Genomic DNA, 20,717 nt, shown 5'->3' with positions numbered 1-20,717 from the left:
ACCTTCTCATCAAGGTTTCGTCTCCACAAATACTCCTTCACAATGCCTTATTGACGTACCATGTACTAGTTCAGCATGGTTTGCTTGTCAATTACAGAAGAAAAAAAAATCAATCAAGCCTAGTCCCGTCTCCACAAATTCAGTTTCTAGAAATGATTCTGGATAAAGTAGATCAACGCATTTACCTGCCAGAAGAGCACAAAGTATTCATCATCTAGTACAATTAGTGCTCAAACTACGATTGGCCTTGGTGCACTTGTGCATTCGACTGTTAGGAAAGGTGGTGGCGTCTTTCGAAGCACTCCGGATCGGAGGGTTTCACTCACGTCCCTTTCAGCTAGATCTTCAGACTTTCATCTACAAATTCATCAGATGGTGCAGTTGTCTCCAAGGGCCAAAGATCGATACTCGGGTGGCTCCAAATAAAAATCTCACCGTGGAAAAATGGTTTGGAGTCTGGAATTGGATAGTTCTAATGGCAGATGCAAGTCTCAGAGGTTGGAGAGTTCAGTGTCTGTGGTCACACCGACAAAGATTTCTGTCAATAAAGGTTCTGGAACTCAGGGCAATTTACAACGCTCTGCAGCAGGCAGTTCACATATTCTAGTTTCAGACTGTTCAGGTTCAATCGGACCACGCGATGGCAGTTGCATACATCAATAAGGAACTCAAAGTCGCATGGCCATGCGAGAAGTTGCTCGATTTCTCAATTGGGCTGAGCATCACCAAGTGATATTATTAGCAGTGTTCCTTCTGGGAGTGGACAACTAAGAAGCAGATTATCTCAATCATCAGGAATTCATCCAGGAGAATGGGCTTTACATCCAGAAGTGTTCCAAATGTTAGTCCAGCAGTGGGGTTACCCACAGGTGGATTTCAGGGCATCTCGCCAATATCATCAGACACCAATGTATGTGTCCACAACAAGAGATCTATAGGGCTGTGGCAGTGGATGCTCTCACAATAGCTTGGCTGTATAGCCTTATGTATATATTTCCACTATTTCTGCTGCTTCCTTGGTGGCTCAAAAGGATCGAGAGGGAGTCCATGACCATCATTCTTGTGGCTATTGGCCTCGGAGAGCGTGGTTCTCGGATCTCTGCGGTCTACTCGCAGATGATCCATGTCCACTTCGTCCAGACCTTATGCAACAGGGTCTGTTTCTTTACCCCGATTTAGCGCGACTGCGTTGCTGGGGTGGCTGTTAAAAACGCTCACTTAAGACTAGAGAGTATTCCAGAGTCGATATACCAACCATGTTACGTGCTAGGAAGCCACGCAATTTGTCGGGCTTATATTTGTTGGTGTGAAGCTCGCATGTGACGACATCTTCTTTCATGTTATCCCGTCTTTTCCTAATTTTCAGACTGGGTTAGATGGAGGACTACGTCTAATGACACTAAAGGTGCAGCTCTCTGCCTTGTCGATTTTCTCTCGGCGCTGTTTGGCTCTTTTGCCAACAGTGCATACGTTCCTAGAAGGTGTCCTTAGAGTTCAACCTCCGTTTATACCACCTACAGCTCCATGGGACTTGAATCTAGTTTAGATTTTTGGTAGTCCTGACTTTTTGATACCATCACAACAAGTGGAGGTTAGGATTCTCACTTGGGAAATCAGTTTTTCTCCTAGCCTTAGCTTCAGCAAGACGTGTTTCAGAATTTGGTGCGTGGTCATGCAAACCACCGTATCTGGTGTTTCATGATGACAGAACGGAACTTCGGACATCCTCTTTTCACAGAAATCAATCAATCCTAGTTCCTGTTTTCTTAGAAGGTTCCTGACCTCCAGCTACTTTGGATGTGGTTCTTGCGCTTCGCATTATGACCCTCATTCCGAGTTGATCACTCGCTAGCTACTTTTAGCAGCCGTGCAAACGCAAAGTCGCCGCCCATGGGGGAGTGTATTTTTGCTTTGCAGGAGTGTGAACACCTGTGCAGACGCGCGACAGCAAACACATTTTGTGCAGAACAAGACCAGCCCTGTAGTTTCTTATTCTGTGCGATGATTGCTGCGACGAGTGACACGGTAATGATGTCAGATACCCGCCCAGCAAACGCCCGGCCACGCCTGCGTTTTTCCAAACACTCCCAGAAAACTGTCAGTTGCCACCCAGAAACTCCCACTTCCTGTCAATCTCCTTGCATTCGGCTGTGCGATTGGAATCGTCAATAGAACCAGTTCAAAAACACAAAGGACTTTGTACCCGTACGACGTGCGTGTGCATTGCGGTGCATACGCAGATTATCCATTTTTTCACTGATCGCTATGCAGCGAACAACGGCAGCTAGCGATCAACTCGGAATGACCCCCAATGTAGGCCAAACATGAACAGTACGGAAAACGAATACGTTGTTTGTTCTCTCTAATGCAGTCAAGGTAGGTTGGCCAGCTTCCACACAGAAGTTGGTTAGGTGGATTAAGCTTACCATTTGTCAGGTTTACTTTCATACTAGTTACAACCGCCTGCATCTATTTCAGCAAATTCCACGCGTTCTGTGGGAACGTCATGGGCAGCAGGCCATGGGGCTTCCACGACATAACTTTGCCATGCAGCTACATGGTCATCAGTGCACATGTTTGTGCACTTTTACAAGTTTGATAACGTTTGCGGCATCAGCATCTAGCTTTGGCTGTCTAGTGTTACAGGTGCCAACCAGCTCTCCTGCCCAAGGGGGAAACTTTGGTACGTCCCAAGAGTACTCCAGTGATCCCTTGTGGATGAAAAAGAAAATAGGATTTTGGTACTTACCAGATAAATCCTTTTCTTTGAATCAATAGGGGGCACTGGACGCCCACCCAGAGCAGTTTCACCTGTATTTTGGTAGGTTCTGTTTATACTTATAGTACACATTATCACCTGCTTGTTTGAAGTTTAAGGTGATTGTTATCTGTTGTTGTTTGAACTTTCTAGTTGCTCGTTATATTATATGTAATTCTCCATTGTTCATCCTCTCTTTTGCTCCTGTTCGACCCAGTAAAAAACACTGAGGCATCTTGGGAGTATGGAGGGTTACACATTTACATATTTAAATGTGCCTATCCCTGCTATTGCACCGTCCATATCCCAAGAGTACTCCACTGCCCCCTATGGATTCAAAGAAAAAGATTTATCTGGTAAGTACCAAAATCCTATTATCCCACATTTCGTTCTTCATTACCTCATGGCGTCACATGCGATGCCTGACAATATCACATGCGACTTCAGGAGCACGAAGATTGGCCATACACACTGAGCGATTCAGCCTATATTATGTTCTGATTCATTAAGAAATGACATATCGGCCCGAGATCATTCCAGTGTCTACCCAAACTTACTAACTCGAAGATGGCGCGCAAAACACTTACCCCCTACACTGTGGTGAGGAGCAGCATTAGCCTTTTATTATATAGAATGGGGGCATTTCAATTCTTGGGATGTGCACTGTACACTACTGCGTAAATCACTGAGAATTATGATACCCCAATGTCATACATTTTTGTGGTGTTGGTGGCACAAAGCTGTCAGGGAAAAGGTTGGATGCTGGTACCTTGTGACAATTGCCCTCTCCTTGTATGTATTTAAACTTTTTGGACTTTCTTTGAAGCTTATTTTGGGATTGATTTTTTTTATTTTATTTACATTTTATATACATATACTGTATTTATATATTTTAAACTGTTTATTATCATAGCTAATTTTACAATGTTAAGCTCTTGACTCATACTAGATTTCACAGTTTGCTATACCAATTTATTTAAGCGAACATATTTAATGTATTCGTACTATATTATTATATTGTATATAATATTGTACTTTGTCAACTACAATGGTAATATCTTCTGTATGTAGAAGTTGCAAATGCAGTGGGTGTGGCAGCTCAAATTTTGTCACTATAGCACTGCCTCCGCATCATAATGCATAATAAATTTCTGCATCATGCAGCAGGGTAAAAGGTCAGTGATGAGGCATGCCTTTTGTGGGGAATTACTGGTCCATGCCCCCGCCACTTACTAGGTAAGTAGTCAGGATTCAGAGGGTCTCCTGATGTCCCAGAAGTCTAGGAGAACTCCCTAAAATTTAGGAGATGGCAAGTGTGGGTAAATATGATGCTATCTTAAAATTTTAATTTGTGGATTAATCAAATAATATTTGACTGTTATCTTTATATTTTGCAATTGGTTGTTCATTATTACTTTTTTATTACTAACTGCTATTATGTTTTGGACAGATCCTTCTGAAGGAGAGGGAGGGAGCTGAACTTGACTATAGAAAAAAGTTTGGATTTGACTGGTTAAAAGCAGGTGGAAATCAGAACAGTGAACTTAATAACCCATCCATGGAGTTTCTAATAGAACATCCACGATACATCACTCTTGTAGAAAGTAAGAAAGGGTTGTTTCTTTTCAGAATTTCATTACTCTGTAACCTTGTAAAAGGAGTTAGAAAAAAAATTCTAAAAAAAAAAAAAGTTTCTGCTGCAGGGGTACACTGGGCTCCACAAGGATTAACATCGGGGGGTGATCCGAGGCACCAACAGGCTCAAACCTTTGACTGTTCCCAAGATGCACAGCGCCTCCTCCTCTATAACCCCGCCTCCGTGCACAAGAGCTCAGTTTGTAAGTTGGTGCCATGCAGTAAGCAGGCATACAACAGGGGGGCTGCCTTTGCAGCCCATATTATAGCTTTTTGAAGAAAGAAGATACGAATACTTTCAAGACTTCAAGGGCTGCTGCAGTTAATGTCAGATAGACATTCTTAGCTGCAGCTCCATCACCCCCAGCGGAGTTGTATACTCCCGCGTCCTGGTTGCCGGATCACTACAGTGGAGGCTCCGGTGAACTTCTGGTTAGTCACACACAACCACCGCTGCCCTCCGGGATCGCGTGACTGCAGGTACATGGGGAGGTAAAGGGTGTCTTTGGCCGCTGTTAACCGTGATCTGGCGCGGCAGTGGGAGACGGGCCTGCGTGCGCGCTGGCGTGGACACTGTTACTGGGCAGCCACTCCACTAGCCACCAAGGACACTGGGCACACGTATGGGGGCTTTCCCTCTATAAAGCCCTGTTTTTTTCCTAGCCTGCAGCGCCCGGTGGGGATGCCAGCAGGGAGAGAAGACCTAACCTGTAGCCCCTCCCCCAGCCCCAGGGCGCCATTTCTGTTAATGTTCCCGCCCTGGAGCTGCATATCTCTCCCTCACTCCCTGTCAGCAGCCATCACATCGGAGCTGAGCTGCTCCTGGGACTGCTGAGGCAAATCCTCCTCTATAAGGCCACCTGATCGCCAGGGCTGTACATTTTACAGGACACTTAAATATTCTACCTGTCACTGGGACAGTGTTCGTTAAGAAAGAGTGCATACATTCAGGGTTGTGTAGGTACAAACACCCGTGATATACATCCTGTATCTACTGTGCTTTGTTATATCTATTGTTGACACATATAGCTATACTGAGCATTACTTTGTATTGCTAGTCCAGTGCAGTTTTATGGTGCATAATTTCTGCATGGTACGCTTGTGACTATATATGTGTGTGTGCATGTAGCTGCTGCGTTGCTGCCATATAGAGTATTTCACTCAGCGTGCTACTCCTATATTCCAGTACCTGAGGGGGCTAAGTGTATCAGGTTTTCTGTATAATATAGGGTTTTGTTCACAAGATATCAGGGTAAAGACGAGGATGTAATCTTTTTAGACTTTGCCAAAGCGTTCGATACTGTACCACACATGAGATTTATCTACAAGCTACAAGAATCAGGGCTAGGAAGCACAATATGCACTTGGGTCAAAAACTGGTTAGATAATAGGGAGCAGCGCGTTGTGGTTAATGGATCTTTTTCAACTTGGACTGAAGTGCAAAGTGGTGTGCCGCAAGGCTCAGTATTAGGACCGCTATTGTTCAATATTTTCATTAACGACCTAACAGAAGGTCTAGAGAGCATGGTGTCAATTTTTGCAGATGATACCAAATTGTGTAAGGCTATAAATACAGAGGAGGATGCCGAGTCTCTTCAGAACGACTTAGTTAAATTAGAAGCATGGGCAGCCAAATGGAGAATGCGCTTCAACACAGACAAGTGTAAGGTAATGCACTGTGGTAACAAGAACAAAAATTACAACTACCTACTAAATGGGGTAAAATTAGGGGATTCTGTACTGGAAAAGGACTTAGGTGTCCTCATAGATAGCAAACTAAGCAGTAGTACCCAAAGTAGGACTGCAGCAAAGAAGGCTAATAAGATATTAGCATGCATAAAATGGGGTATTGATGCTAGGGACGAGAGTATTATACTCCCGTTATATAAATCACTAGTGAGGCCACACCTTGAATACTGTGTACAATTCTGGGCACCGTACTACAAAAAGATTATCCTGGAGCTAGAAAAGGTTCAGAGGAGGGCGACCAAACTAATTAAGGGCATGGAGACGATGGAATACAAGGAAAGGCTTGAAAGACTAGGCATGTTTACATTGGAAAAGCGGAGACTAAGAGGGGATATGATCAACATCTACAAATATATAAGGGGACAATACACAGAGCTTGCGCGGGACCTGTTTTTGGTTAGATCAACACAGAGGACTCATGGACACTCGCTCAGGTTAGAGGAGAGGAGATTCCGCACAATACGGCGTAAAGGCTTTCACGGTAAGGACAATACGTGTTTGGAATTCCCTGCCTGAGGGAGTTGTAATGGCGAAATCTGTCAACACCTTTAAGAATGGGTTAGATAAATTCCTAATGGATAAGGATATCCAGGGGTATGGTGCATAGTCATGCATTATAGTTACTATAAATAGGGATAAAATGCAACGGCTGACAGCAGCATCAGTCAGAAATTTTAGTCAAATCATCATGCATAGGAGACCACAAATAGGTTGAACTCGGTGGACAATTGTCTTTTTTCAACCTCAGATACTATGTTACTATACTTGCTGTGTATTTATACTTGTGATTCATAGTCACCATATATCTCTAGGATTCCCGGTTTGTGCTGACATATTCAGACTTCACTGGGGGTTCTTGATAGGTATATCGCTGCTAAGATTTGTACCTGGTTACCCGATATTGTGCTACTTGTTATGTCAGCTACACGAGGCAACGGGGCTGGTGCTTCTCCCACATTACGTGGTGGTGATGCCACAGACATTTTGGAGGAAAATTTGGCAGCAGAGAGTTCATGTTCAGGGGGTTCCTTACCCCCCAGTGGGTCTGTAGCACCGGGGGCAACAAATGACCCACCTTGGGCTATCTTTTCCACGCTGTTAAACACGCTTGGAACTAAATTGGCGCCCCCTGTGGGACCACCTGTGCCAATGCAGCAGTTCATGGTCCCTGCTATTAATCCGCCATGGGCAGATCAAATCTCCACTCAGTTACAGCAATTGAACCGGTCACTGACTAAATCTAAATGTCACTCTCGCCCGCCTAAGACTAAGACGTCTAAACGGGCTATTACCTCCTCACAATCCACTGTTATCCCAGACACGTCCTCTGAGGAGGATGGTGCATATACTGATCTTACAGACACTGACTCAGACGCTTCTGATGGGGAAGGGAAGTCATTGGTGGATGTCCCTGACTTGATTGAGGCAATTAGGCTCATTCTTCAAGTCTCTGATGATCCTGAGCCTGAGGCTGTCTCTAAAAGGCTGTATTTAAACGTAAGAAGGTTAAACAAGTTTTACCTCATTCTCAACATCTGGCTGACATACGTCAGGAGTCCTGGGAAAACCCGGGGACAAAATTCACACCGAATAAGAGACTGATGGCTCGATATCGTCTCTCCGCGGAGCTATGCAAAAATTGGGAAACTCCTCCGCCTGTAGATTCTCATGTGGCACGCATGGTAGTTTCCTCTGCTCTGCCAGTAACTACCGTCACCTCTCTGAAGGAACAGACTGGTAGACGTGTGGAGGGTTGTTTGAAAGCAATTTACACCCTAACGGGGGTGGTGCATAGGCCAACCAATGCAGCAACTTGGGCTGCTGAAGCTGTTGAGGAGTTGCCTCATAACGCATCTGAGCATGCTCAACAATGTCTCTCATATATTACCACGGCTTCTCTGTACCTTAAGGAGGCGGCCTCCGATGCCGGGGTGCTGGCGGCCAAGGCTGTTGCTACGTCCTTCTAGGCCAGGCGTATCCTTTGGTTGATATCCTGGTCGGTGGATATGGATTCAAAGAAAACCCTGGAGGTGCTTCCTTTCAAAGGAGACATTCTCTTTGGAGAGGACCTCAATAAGATTGTGGCTGATCTGGCTACTGCCAAAACGGCTTGCCTACCTAGTATGGTTCCTTCCGCACAGAAGGCTAAAAGTACTTTCCCTCGGCCCTTTCGTCCTCCAGGTAAAGCAAAAGGTCAGGCGTACCCAAAGCAAACTCATGCTTCCAGACCTGTAAAGCCCAGACCAAAGCGAGCCTGGACTGCCCGTCAGCCTGCTTCCAGAACTGACAAGCCTGCCGCAGGACTGGGCTGGCCTCCCTCTTGGGTATCCCAGGGTGGGGGGCCGACTTCTAGGTTTTGCCCAGGAATGGTTGAAGACCACTTCAGATACCTGGGTAAAGGAAGTCGTCACTCGAGGTTACGCCGTGTCCTTCAAGAATCGTCATCCTCATCGATTTTGTCTGACAGATGTTCCTCTGGATCCGACAAAGGCAAACACTCTGCATTCCGGTGGTACATTCCCTCCTGTCCACAGGCTCAGAGAGGCAAGCGGTACTATTCACCGATTCTCCTAGTCCCGAATCCGAACGGGTCCTCGCGGCCCATTCTCAATCTGAAGTCTTTGAACAAGTATGTGCGGGTCTCCAAGTTTCGTATGTAAACTCCTCGCTCTATTGTTCTGGCCTTGAAACCTGGGGACTATATGGTATCCCTGGACATACAGGATGCCTACCTGCATATTCCTATTGCAGTGTCTCATCAGCAGTACCTCAGGTTTGCGGTGGGCAATCTTCATTACCAGTTTCGGGCATTACCCTTTGGTTTGACAACGGCTTCCCGAGTTTTCACCAAAGTAATGGCGGTCATGACGGCTACACTCCGCTGTCAAGGGGTCAGGATCCTTATGTACTTGGATGATTTGTTGATCCTGGCAAATTCCCCAGAACTTCTCCTGTGTCATCTCGATCTGATGGTCCAGTGCATGAAAGCCCACGGGTGGCTGATCAACTTGAAGAAATCCTCCCTGGTCCCTGCTCGGAGCATGGTTCATCTGGGAGCGTTATTGGACACTCACAACTAACGGTTGTTCTTGTCTCAGGAGAAAGTCCTGTAGCTTCAGGACAGGATTCGATGCTTCCTATCTCGTCCGCAAGTGTCGATACATTCGGAAATGCAAGTGCTAGGTCTCATGGTGTTGGCTTCCGACATGGTGGAGTATGCTCAATTCCATTCTCGCCCTCTGCAGAAGTTGATTCTGTCCAAGTGGGATGGCCTGCCTCACCGGATCAGATCTCACATGATCTCCTTGTCTCCAGATGTCCACCTGTCGCTGAGCTGGTGGCTGCAGTACCATCGATTGAGCAGGGGCGTCCCTTCTGGATATCCAACTGGGTCCTGCTGACGACGGATGCCAGTCTGAGATGTTGGGGTGCGGTGTTGGAACAATACTCTCTCCAGGGTCGGTTGACCGAGGAGAGGTCTCTACTCCCGATAAACATTCTGGAACTGCGGGCAATGTTCAATGCTTTGACAATGGCCCAGCATCTGATACAGAACAGACCTGTTCAAGTGCAATCGGATAACGCCACCTCGGTGGCGTACATCAATCAACAAGGCGGCACTCGAAACTGCATGGCAATGAGGGAAGTATCAAGGATTCTTCAGTGGGCAGAACACCATCTACCGGTTTCAACTCGTGGACAAGTGGGGCCTTGCAGATGTGGACCTGATGGCATCTCGACACAATCGCAAGGTACCGGTCTTCGGAGCAAGGACAAGGGATCCTCAAGCAGCGTTCGTGGAACTTTCAGCTGCCGTATGTGTTCCCTCCGGTGTCACTCCTGGCCAGAGTAATACAGAAGTTCAAGCGTGGCCCAGGTGGCACTGGTTCTCCGATCTACAGGGCCTCTCGTTGGATCGCCCCCTTCTACTTCCACAACATCTAGATCGCCTCGTTCAGGGCCCTTGTGTTTACCAGGATTTGGCCTGTCTGGCTTTGACGGCGTGGCTCTTGAAGCTACCGTCCTGAGGGCCAAAGGTTTTTCTGAGGCGGTCGTTTAAACTATGTTGAAGGCCCGCAAGCCGGCTTTTGCTCGGATCTACCATAGGATCTGGAATGCTTACTTTACTTGGTGTGCTCCTCACAATCATGACGTTTTCAAGTTTAGTACGGCCAAACTATTGGCCTTTCTACAACAAGGCCTGGACTTAGGCCTGCGTCTGGCTTCCCTCAAGGTTCACATCTCTGCCTTGTTGGTCTGGTTTCAGACAAAGATTGCTGCCCTAACTGATGTCCATACATTCACTCAGGGCGTGTTGCGAATTCAGCCTCCTTATGTGCCATCTGTGGGCCCTTGGGATCTGTCGGTGGTTTTGGAGGCCTTGCAAGAGTCTCCGTTTGAACCTCTTGCATCTGCTGACCTTAAGTGACTTTCCCTTAAGGTGCTGTTTTTGCTGGCTATTGCGTCAGCTCGAAGTGCCTCGGACTTGGGGGCCTTATCCTGTAAGACTCCCCATCTGATTTTTCACCGTGACTGGGCGGTTCTTAGAACGCGGCCGGGTTATTTACCCAAGGTGGTGTCTTCCTTCCACCTTAACCAGGAGATTTTGGTTCCGGCCTTTAATTCTCCTGAGTTGTCTTCCAAAGAGCAGTCTTTGGATGTAGTACGGGCTTTCCTTATCTATGTGAAGACAACATCCTCCATTATGAAATCCGATTCTCTTTTCGTACTGTTTGGTTTTCACAAACGTGGCTGGCCTGCTTCCAAGCAGACACTGGCAAGATGGATTAGAATGGTGATTGCACATGCTTATGTACAGGCTGGTCATCCGGTTCCTGCTACCATCAAAGCCCATTCTACTCGGTCGGGTGTAGCTTCTTAGGCTGCCCACCGTGGTGCGACCCTTGAACAATTGTGCAAAGCGGCTACGTGGTCCTCAGGGAACACGTTCATTCGGTTCTATGCCTTCGTTACTTCCGCCTCCCAGGATGCTTCCTTTGGATGCCATGTTCTTGTGCCCGCTACAGTGCGTCCCCTCCCATAAGGAACTGCTTTAGGACATCCCCGATGTTATTCCTTGTGGAGCCCAGTGTACCCCGCAGCAGAAAACGAGATTTATGGTAAGAACTTACCGTTGTTAAATCTCTTTCTGCGAGGTACACTGGGCCATACTTGCCTACCTGACCCTCTCCATGAGGGAGAAAATGCTCTGTTCCTGGACTTTCCTGGTAATGTATGATTGCCATCACCTGAGGTGAGCTATTTAATTGATAAGAAAGGTGTTTCATCACAGGTGATGGCATTCATACATTACCAGGAAAATCCAGGAACAGAGCATTTTCTCCCTCATGGAGAGGGCCAGGTAGGCAAGTATGCACTGGGCTCCACAAGGCGCCAACCCTGACGCACCTAGTTTCTTTGGGATGGTATGGCATAGCCGCTGACACCCTCTCCTGTGGTGAGTGTGTGGTGTAATTGGCTACGAGCGATGGTCGTCTCTGGTAACTGCTAATACATTGGGCTGGTTAACGAAATTGAGCTCCTGTGCATGGAGGCGGGGTTATAGAGGAGGCGGCGCTGTGCATCTTGGGAACAGTTAAAGCTTTGAGCCTGTTGGTGCCTCGGATCAAGATCCTACTCTACACCCCGATGTTATTCCTTGTTGAGACCAGTGTACCTCACAGAAAGAGATTTAACAACGGTAAGTTCTTACCATAAATCTCGTTTTTCACCTTTTTTGCTATATCTTTGGGAAGGTATAACTCAGGGCAGAGTTAAGATTAGGGGTTTGTTTTGTTAGATAAATCTTGTTTCCGTTTAAGGCCTTTTGTGGTTAAGTTTTTTGTTTTTGTTTTTGTTTTGAAAGTTGCAGGGTTTTTTTTTTTATGTATTTAGTAAAATATGCTCCATTTTATAGATAGGGAATTTCAATTTGTTGTGCATGCTCAGTGGCAGGGGGTGTACTCAGAGAGGCTTCACTTGGGTGCACAAACAGCCGACCTCTGCTCGCTTAGTCAATATGTTCTGTGATTATAGAAGTAATTAGCCCAAAGTGTGTTAATCAAAACGATTGGGGAGTGTTTAGGGACTGTGTGGGTGCACCCTGAGTGCTTCATTAGGTCTGGCATTGTTTCAGTAAAAATGTATTCTTTCCATGTATTCCGTGAGCAGGGCCAGGTAGTTTGGATGACGTCACTTAATTTATTCAAGTCTGTGCTGCACTGCCAGATGGGGCAGAAGATTTAAATGCGAGTCAACCCATTGCTGGAGAGGTGTATGATGCTGTCCTGGCACACAGCTCCCTGTCTCCTGCTGCTGGCCTATGCAGCCTGCACCTTCCCAAACTGCCGGAGGAGGACTGGGGTGGCCGCGAGAGAAAGGGTGAGGGTGAGATCCGGTATCAGGAGTCTGTGTACCTGGTCTGTCTCTACATGAGTATCCGGATGGGAAAGGGGATCCCCTTGCACCCTTTCCTGCTCTTGCCCATCTGAGGACTTCCTCTACACCAGCTGTGGCCAATCTGTGGCCCTTGAGCCGCATGCATCTATTTCTTTCTTACAATGTGGCTCCTGACATCCTAAGTCACATGACCACAACAGATCCTGAAACCGCTGCATTCCAGCCAGACATGCAGCAGCACTATGGGGACTGAGAACTGAGGGAGCCAGATACTAAAGTTGAGACACCCACTGGCACACACAGGACACACAAGGGCCTGCTGCAGTGGCATATGTGTGTGTGACGGGTGGGGGGGGGACTGTAGTGACACATGAGGGTGGGCACAGGAGTGTCCTGAAAGGAGTTACACATGGGGGAGCTGGCTGAAGTGACCATAGGAGGGTGCTAGCAGGAGTGACACATGGGGCAGCTGAAGTGTATTATGTGAATCTAGCTTTTTCCATATATTTTATGTTGGATCTGGCTTTAAAAATGTATTTTCTGCAGTGGTGTACACTGTGTTCCACAGGAAAACATTGGGGTGGGGGTCTAGAGTGGATCTTGTTCCAGAGGCACCAACAGGCTATAGCTTTAGTCTGTCCCAGGATGCATTGGTTCCTCCTCTGTAACCCCGCCTCCAGGCACTGTGAGCTCAGTTTCGAGTTGGTGCCTGTAGCAGCAGGTCACCTAACAGGAGTGCTACACTGGGCAGCCCTGAATAAGCTTTTTCTGACAGAAAATGTCTTCAAATCTGGGCTGTCAGTGCTGTATGTTATTTTGACACTTCAGCGCTGCAGCTCCACCACCTCCCAAGCGGCGTCGCATACTCCCGTGGCTTAGTTCCCAGGTACTTGCAGAGATGCTACGGCTTTAGGCACACGGTCGCAGATGCTCTCCTGGTTCACGTGGTTGCTACCGGGAGGCGATAAGAGGGTGCCCCAGGCGGGACCCGCCACTAAATCGCGTTCCTGATCGCAGTATAGGGAGATGGACTGTGACGCTGGCGTGGACACTGTCACCGAGCAGGGACCCCACTATATCCGCCAGGGCATAGGAGTACAGGTCGGGTGTACTAATGCCCCTATTGATAAGGGTCCGTAGTACCGGTGGTGAGATCCAGCATAGGGGAGTCGGCGCTTGACCTGTAGCCTCTCCCTGGCCCAGGCCGACATCTGGTGCAGATTTTCCCGCCCTGGAGCTTCATCACACTCTCCCGCACTCCCTGACTGAGATGCTGGGCGCCATCTTAGGAGTATAGCTGCGGCTAGTCTCTGGGACTGCAGGGCAAGGTCTCCCTTGTAAATCCGCCTGTATACAGCGCTGTGACTTTACAAACACTTGCGTATTCTGCATGTCTCTATACAGACAGCGTTAAAGTGTACCAAAAACAGAATATATTTTACGAGTATATGTATATGTACATATATTAGTTAAGTACAGTTTTATTGTCATACTAGTAATTATCTGCATTGCTAATGTGACTGTGTGCCTGTATCTGCTGTGAGGTTTCACTTTCAGTGTTTCCCAGAGATCTATCACTATATTTTGTACCCTAAGGGACTAGGTGCATCAGGGTCGTTTATATAGTGCGTCACAGTATTTACCTATTCAGTGTATTCTACTGTGTGCTCAGTCACATAATACCGGATTTATTCGCAGGTGTGCAGGTGGTGTGTACTGGGGACTCAGTCACATACTATCGGATTTATTCGCAAGTAATATGCTCTGTCTGGATTCATCGTACTAAACCACTCTCTGTTGCATTTGTGTAAAATGTCTAATAGGAAGGGCAGTAAATCTGTGGACACTCCTGCATCATGCAGAGTATGTGCCAAGGATTTACCAGAGAGGAAAGCTGTGTATGGTGGTCTGTGTACCATGTGTTATACACTCACCAGTCAGTCCACAACTCCTGTATCCAATCAGGAGCCATTCTGGGCCGTGTTCCCAAGCCTACTGGGTACTCTAATGGACCGCATAACGCCCCCCTATGGGACTGCCTGTACCATTACAGCCTCAAATAGTCCCTATGGTTGATCCACCTTGGGTGGACAACCTGTCTAACCAGTTGCAGCAGTTGACTCATTCTTTGGTCAGACAAAAATCTGCCTCCGGTCACTCCCATGTCGCTGGGTCATCTAAGCGGACTGCTTCCTCCTCACAATCCACAAATCTCTCAGATGTTTCATCTGAAGAGGAGGGGGAGCATGCTTTCCTGTCAGACACTGAATGAGGCGTTTCTGGTGAGAATTCTACAATACAAATTGACATTCCTGCTCTAATGGTTGCTATTAAGCAAATCCTACAAATCACTGATGATGAGGAACCCACTACTGTCACCAAGAAAACTGACATGTTTAAACAGCGGATGGTGGCTAAAAATCTGTTACCCCATTCTGACCATTTGGTGGACATCAGGCAGGAATCCTGGTCTAAACTAGGGAAGAAATCCCCTCTCTCTAAACAGGCCTTAGCTCGCTACCCTCTCCCTGCAGAGTTATGTAACAAGTGGGAAAATTCACCGCCGGTGGATTCTCATGTCACCCGCCTAGTGGTGTCATCAACTCGGCCTGTCTCCACTGTCACTTCACTGAAAGAACCAACAGATAAGCGTGTGGAGAGATGCCTGAAATCTATTTACTCCCTGACAGGTTCTGTACATAAACCCACTATTGCTGCCTCGTGGGCTGCTAAAGGTATTGAAACGTGTTCAGTCATTAGAGAAAGAGCTGCCTGAGGATATATCTGGCAATGCCAGACAATACTTGTCTCACATCACCACCGCTTCTTACTATATTCAAGAGGCATCCTCTGAGGCGGGTGTGTTGGCGGCCAAGGCGTCGACTACGTCTGTCCTGGCTCGCCGTATTCTATGGTTGAGGTCATGAACTGTGGACATAGACTCCAAAAAGACCTTGGAGGTACTTCCTTTTAAGGGAGACATATTGTTTTGGGAAGACCTAAATAAAATTGTGTCTGAACTGGCGGCTGCCAAGACTGCCTTTCTCCCAAATACTAATCCTTCTGCAGAGAAGGAAAAAGGTACCACTTTTCGTTCCTTTCGACCTCAAGGGAAAGCAAAAGGTCAGGCATACCCAAGACAAACTCGTGCTGCCAAAACCACTAAGCCCAAGACAAAGCAATCCCGAGTGGCCCATCAGCCTGCTTCTAAACAAGACAAGCCTGCCGCATGACGGGGCAGGCCTCCCACTGGGGAACCCCGGGGTGGAAGCTGACTTCTGTAGTTCACCCAGGTCTGGTTGAAGACCACTTCAGATGCATGGGTGCGAGAAGTATTCTCTCACGGGTACTCGCTCTTTCAAGACACATTCCCTTCGCCAGTTTTGCACCACGGTCATCCCTTCGGATCCGCTGAAGGTGCAAGCTCTGCAGCAGGTTGTGAGTACTCTCCTGGATATAGGAGGGGTGGTATTCAGTATGCCGGCTGTTGGGATCCCGGCGCTCAGTATACCGGTGCCGGAATCCCGTCACCCGGCATACCGACAACTATTCTCCCTGTTGGGGTCCACGACCCCCCTGGAGGGAGAGTAAAACCGTGTCCGCAGTGTGGCGAGTGAAGCGAGCCCGCAAGAGGCTCATTTGCGCTCGCCCAGCTGTCGGTATGCCGGCGCCGGGATGCTGGCCGCCGGCATACCATACTACACCCCCACGGGAGTGGTAGTGCCAGTACCTCTGTCCCAAAGGGGCAGTGGTTACTACTCAATCCTGTTTTTGGCCCCGAAACCCGATGGGTCCTTCCGGCCTATGCTTAAGCTCAAATCACTAAACAAGTTTGTGAGAGTGTCCAAGTTCCGTATGGACTGGCGTTGGAACCCAGAGACTATATGGTATCCCTGGATATTCAGGATGCGTACCTGCATATTCCTATTGCCAAGTCACTTCAGCAGTATCTGCGGTTTGTTATTGGCAACTTACACTTATACCCCTTTTCCACTGTGTAGCACGGGTCGCAGCCGTGTCGCCTGACATGGCTGCGACCCGTGCTATAGCCCCCTTTCCCACAGCGATCACCAACACGTGTTCAACCTGGCAAGCTATCACTTGATCTGGGAATTTGCAGGGGAACCCTTTTCCACTATGGAAAAATACGGGTAAATGCGCGCTTCCGCGCATTTACCCGTGTTTTAAAAAGCTAGTGGAAAAATAGGATTTTAATCCCTACCAGTAAATCCTTTTCTCTTAGTCCGTAGAGGATGCTGGGGACACCAAAAGAACCATGGGGTATAGACGGGATCCGCAGGAGACATGGGCACTTTAAGACTTGAAAAGGGGTGTGCACTGGCTCCTCCCTCTATGCCCCTCCTCCAGACTCCAGTTATAGGATCTGTGCCCAGGGAGACGGTCAAATTTCGAGGAAAGGATTTATTGTTAAACTAAGGTGATATTCATACCAGCACACACCGCAAACACGCCGCACAACGTGGCATTCAACAGAACCCAAGCCAACGGCATGAACCAATGTCAGCAACAGGCTGACTATAAACATAACACAACATGCGTGTAACCAGAATCAATAACTGCAGATACAGTACGCACTGGAATGGGCGCCTAGCATCTTCTACGGTAGGGGTGGGCAAAATGCGGCCCGCAAACCGATCTTGCCCGGCCCACTGCCTCCCACCAGCGAGCAATGACAAGCCCGACCGGCTGAGCTGCTTGTCATTGCTCTGCACTGCAGTACCTCCAAGCTGCCAGCGGCGCCTCTCTCCCCTGCTGATCCTGCTGCTGCGTTGTAGCAGCCTCCTCCAGAGTCCCCAGTGACAACGGCTGTGTTCAGCCGAGAAGGGGGCGGGGCTACGTGCCGATGAGGGGGCGTGGCTACACGGGACCTCAGGGGGCGGAGCTACACGGGACAAGAGCCAGACTGCTACAGATCCATCCTTCCTGCCACTGCCAGCCAGATCAGTAAGTTAAATGGGAAAAGTGAAAGAAAGTGTGTGTGTGTGTGTGTGTGTGTGTGTGTGTGTGTGTGATAGTGTGCATATATTTGTGTGTGCGGGCAGTGGCGTCAGACTGTTTTTAGGTTTGGGGGAGAGATCTTTAGCTCTCGCTGTACCAACCCCTCCTGTGTTCTGTCACCATGTCACCCCTGTGTTCTGTCACTATGTCACCCCCCCCCCCCCGTGTTCTGTCACTTTGTCACCCCCCCGTGTTCTGTCACTGTGTCACCCCCCCCCCCCCGTGTTCTGTCACTTTGTCACCCCCCCGTGTTCTGTCACTGTGTCACCCCCCCGTGTTCTGTCACTCCCCGTGTTCTGTGACTATGTCACCCCCCCCGTGTTCTGTCACTGTGTCACCCCCCCCATGTTCTGTCACTGTGTCACCCCCCCGTGTTCTGTCACTATGTCACCCCCCCGTGTTCTGTCACTATGTCACCCCCCCGTGTTCTGTCACTGTCACCCCCCCCCCCGTGTTCTGTCACTATGTCACCCCCCCCCCGTGTTCTGTCACTATGTCACCCCCCCGTGTTCTGTCACTATGTCACACCCCCCGTGTTCTGTCACTGTCACACCCCCCGTGTTCTGTCACTATGTCACACCCCCCGTGTTCTGTCACTGTGTCACACCCCCCGTGTTCTGTCACTGTGTCACCTCCCCGTGTTCTGTCACTGTGTCACCCCCCCGTGTTCTGTCACTGTGTCACCCCCCCCGTGTTCTGTCACTGTCACCCCCCGTGTTCTGTCACTGTCACCCCCCGTGTTCTGTCACTGTGTCACCTCCCCGTGTTCTGTCACTGTGTCACCTCCCCGTGTTCTGTCACTGTGTCACCTCCCCGTGTTCTGTCACTGTGTCACACACCCGTGTTCTGTCACTGTCACACACCCGTGTTCTGTCACCGTGTCACACCCCCCGTGTTCTGTCACCGTGTCACCCCCACCGTGTTCTGTCACTCTGTCACACACCCCGTGTTCTGTCACCCCCACCGTGTTCTGTCACCGTGTCACCCCCACCGTGTTCTGTCACCGTGTCACACCTTTCCCCAGGGGCCATAAGACACTGGATAATTTGCTTGCTGCACAATAATTATCCTAAATAAAATGTTAATGTGTAAAAAGGCTCTCTACCTGCCGTAATGTGTGTAAAAGGGGCTCTACCTGGTGTAATGTGTGTAAGTGGCGCTGTGTGGCGCAATTTGAATAATGGAGACTATTGTGCAGCCTAATATGAATCTGTATTATTTTTTGCCCACACCCCTTCCACATGAAGCCACGTCCCTATATTTTTGGCAAGTGGGGCGAGCTGCTATTTTGTATGTGGCCCTCGGATACTGACAGGAAATGTCAAGTGGCCCCTCAGCTGAAATAATTTCCCACCCCTGCTCTACGGACTAAGAGAAAAGGATTTACCGGTAGGTATTAAAATCCTATTTTCTCACACGTCCTAGAGGATGCTGAGGACACCAAAAAAACCATGGGGTTACACAAAAGCTCTAGAACGGGCGGGAGAGTGCGGGTGACTCTGCAACACCGATCGACCAAACTCGAGGTCGTCATCGGCCAGGGTATCAAACTTGTAAAACTTCGCAAAAGTGTTCGAACACGACCAAGTAGCAGCTCGGCAAAGTTGCAATGCCGAGACCCCTCGGGCAGCCGCCCAAGAAGAGCCCACCTTTCTAGTAGAATGGGCCTTCACCGATTCCGGTAATGGCAATCCAGCCGTGGAATGAGCATGCTGAATCGTGTTACAGATCCAGCGTGCAATGGTCTGTTTGGAAACAGGACACCCAATCTTGTTGGGAGCATACAGGATAAACAGAGCTTCGGTTTTCCTAACCCGAGCCGTTCTGGCGACATAGATTTTCAGAGCTCTGACCACATCCAAAGATTTTGACTCAACGAAAGAGGCAGTAGCCACTGGCACCACAATAGGTTGGTTCATGTGGAAAGATGAAACCACCTTAGGCAGAAAATGTTGCCGAGTCCTCAACTCTGCTCTGTCTTCATGAAAGATTAAATAAGGGCTCTTGTGAGACAAGGCCGCTAACTCAGACACCCGACTTGCGGACGCCAAAGCCAACAGGATGACCACTTTCCAAGTGAAAAACTTCAACTCCACCGTCTGTAATGGCTCAAACCAATGCGATTGAAGGGACTGTTACACCACGTTAAGATCCCATGGTGCCACAGGGGGCACAAATGGAGGTTGGATGTGCAACACACCCTTCAAGAAAGTTTGAACTTCTGGCAGGGAGGCCAATTGTTTTTGAAAGAAAACCGATAAGGCTGAAATCTGAACCTTAATTGAGCCCAACTTTAGGCCCGCCTCTACATCTGCTTGTAGAAAATGGAGAAAACGTCCTAGGTGAAACTCTTCCGCAGGAGCCTTCTTGGATTCACACCAAGACACATACTTCCTCCAAATGCGTTGGTAATGTTTAGACGTTACTCCCTTCCTGGCCTGAAGAAGTGTGGGAATGACTTCACTGGGAATATCCTTCCGCGCTAGGATCTGGCGTTCAACCACCAAGCCGTCAAACGTAGCCGCGGTAAGTCTTGGTATACGCATGGTCCCTGCTGTAACAGGTCCTCGCGTAGAGGAAGAGGCCAGGGATCTCCTACGAGTAATTCCTGAAGATCTGGATACCAAGCCCCCCTTGGCGAGTCTGGGACAATGAGGATCGCTTGAACCTTTGTTCTTCTTATGATCTTTAGAACTTTTGGAATGAGAGGAAGTGGAGGGAACACATACATCGACGGAAACACCCATGGTGTCACCAGTGCATCCACTGCTATTGCTTGAGGGTCCCTGGACCTGGAACAATATCTCTGAAGCTTTTTGTTGAGACGCGACGCCATCATGTCTATGTGAGGAATTCCCCAATGACTTGTCACTTCTGCGAAGACCTCTTGATGGAGGCTCCATTCTCCTGGATGGAGATCGTGTCTGCTGAGGAAGTCTGCTTCCCAGTTGTCCACTCCTGGAATGAAGATCGCTGACAGCGCTCTTGTATGCTTCTCTGCCCAGCGGAGAACCTTTGTGACTTCTGCCATTGCCGCTCTACTTTTTGTTCCGCCCTGGCGGTTTATGTACGCTACTGCTGTCACATTGTCCGATTGGATCAGCATGGGCAGATTGCGAAGATGTTCCGCCTGCATAAGGCCGTTGTAAATGGCCCT

The 20,717-nt window shown here is 48.4% G+C and overlaps 1 protein-coding gene across 2 annotated transcripts in view; it reads left to right on the top strand.

The window, feature by feature from the left end:
* TBCE (tubulin folding cofactor E) overlaps positions 1-20,717 on the top strand; it is a 517,370-nt gene that overhangs the window by 405,526 nt on the left and 91,127 nt on the right. For both annotated transcript variants that reach the window (XR_010176094.1, XM_063917562.1), the window contains exon 15: positions 4,209-4,362. Coding sequence is in view for 1 of the 2 variants with exons in the window: in XM_063917562.1 (XP_063773632.1) it covers positions 4,209-4,362 (154 nt within the window). In the remaining variant the exon portion in view is untranslated. The remainder of the gene's footprint in view (positions 1-4,208; positions 4,363-20,717) is intronic.

This window comes from Pseudophryne corroboree, chromosome 4 (assembly GCF_028390025.1).
Source record: "Pseudophryne corroboree isolate aPseCor3 chromosome 4, aPseCor3.hap2, whole genome shotgun sequence".
In the NCBI taxonomy this organism is placed as follows: domain Eukaryota; kingdom Metazoa; phylum Chordata; class Amphibia; order Anura; family Myobatrachidae; genus Pseudophryne; species Pseudophryne corroboree.
The sequence above is the reverse complement of the archived record's forward strand: the minus strand, read 5'-3'. Positions and strand labels throughout refer to the sequence as shown.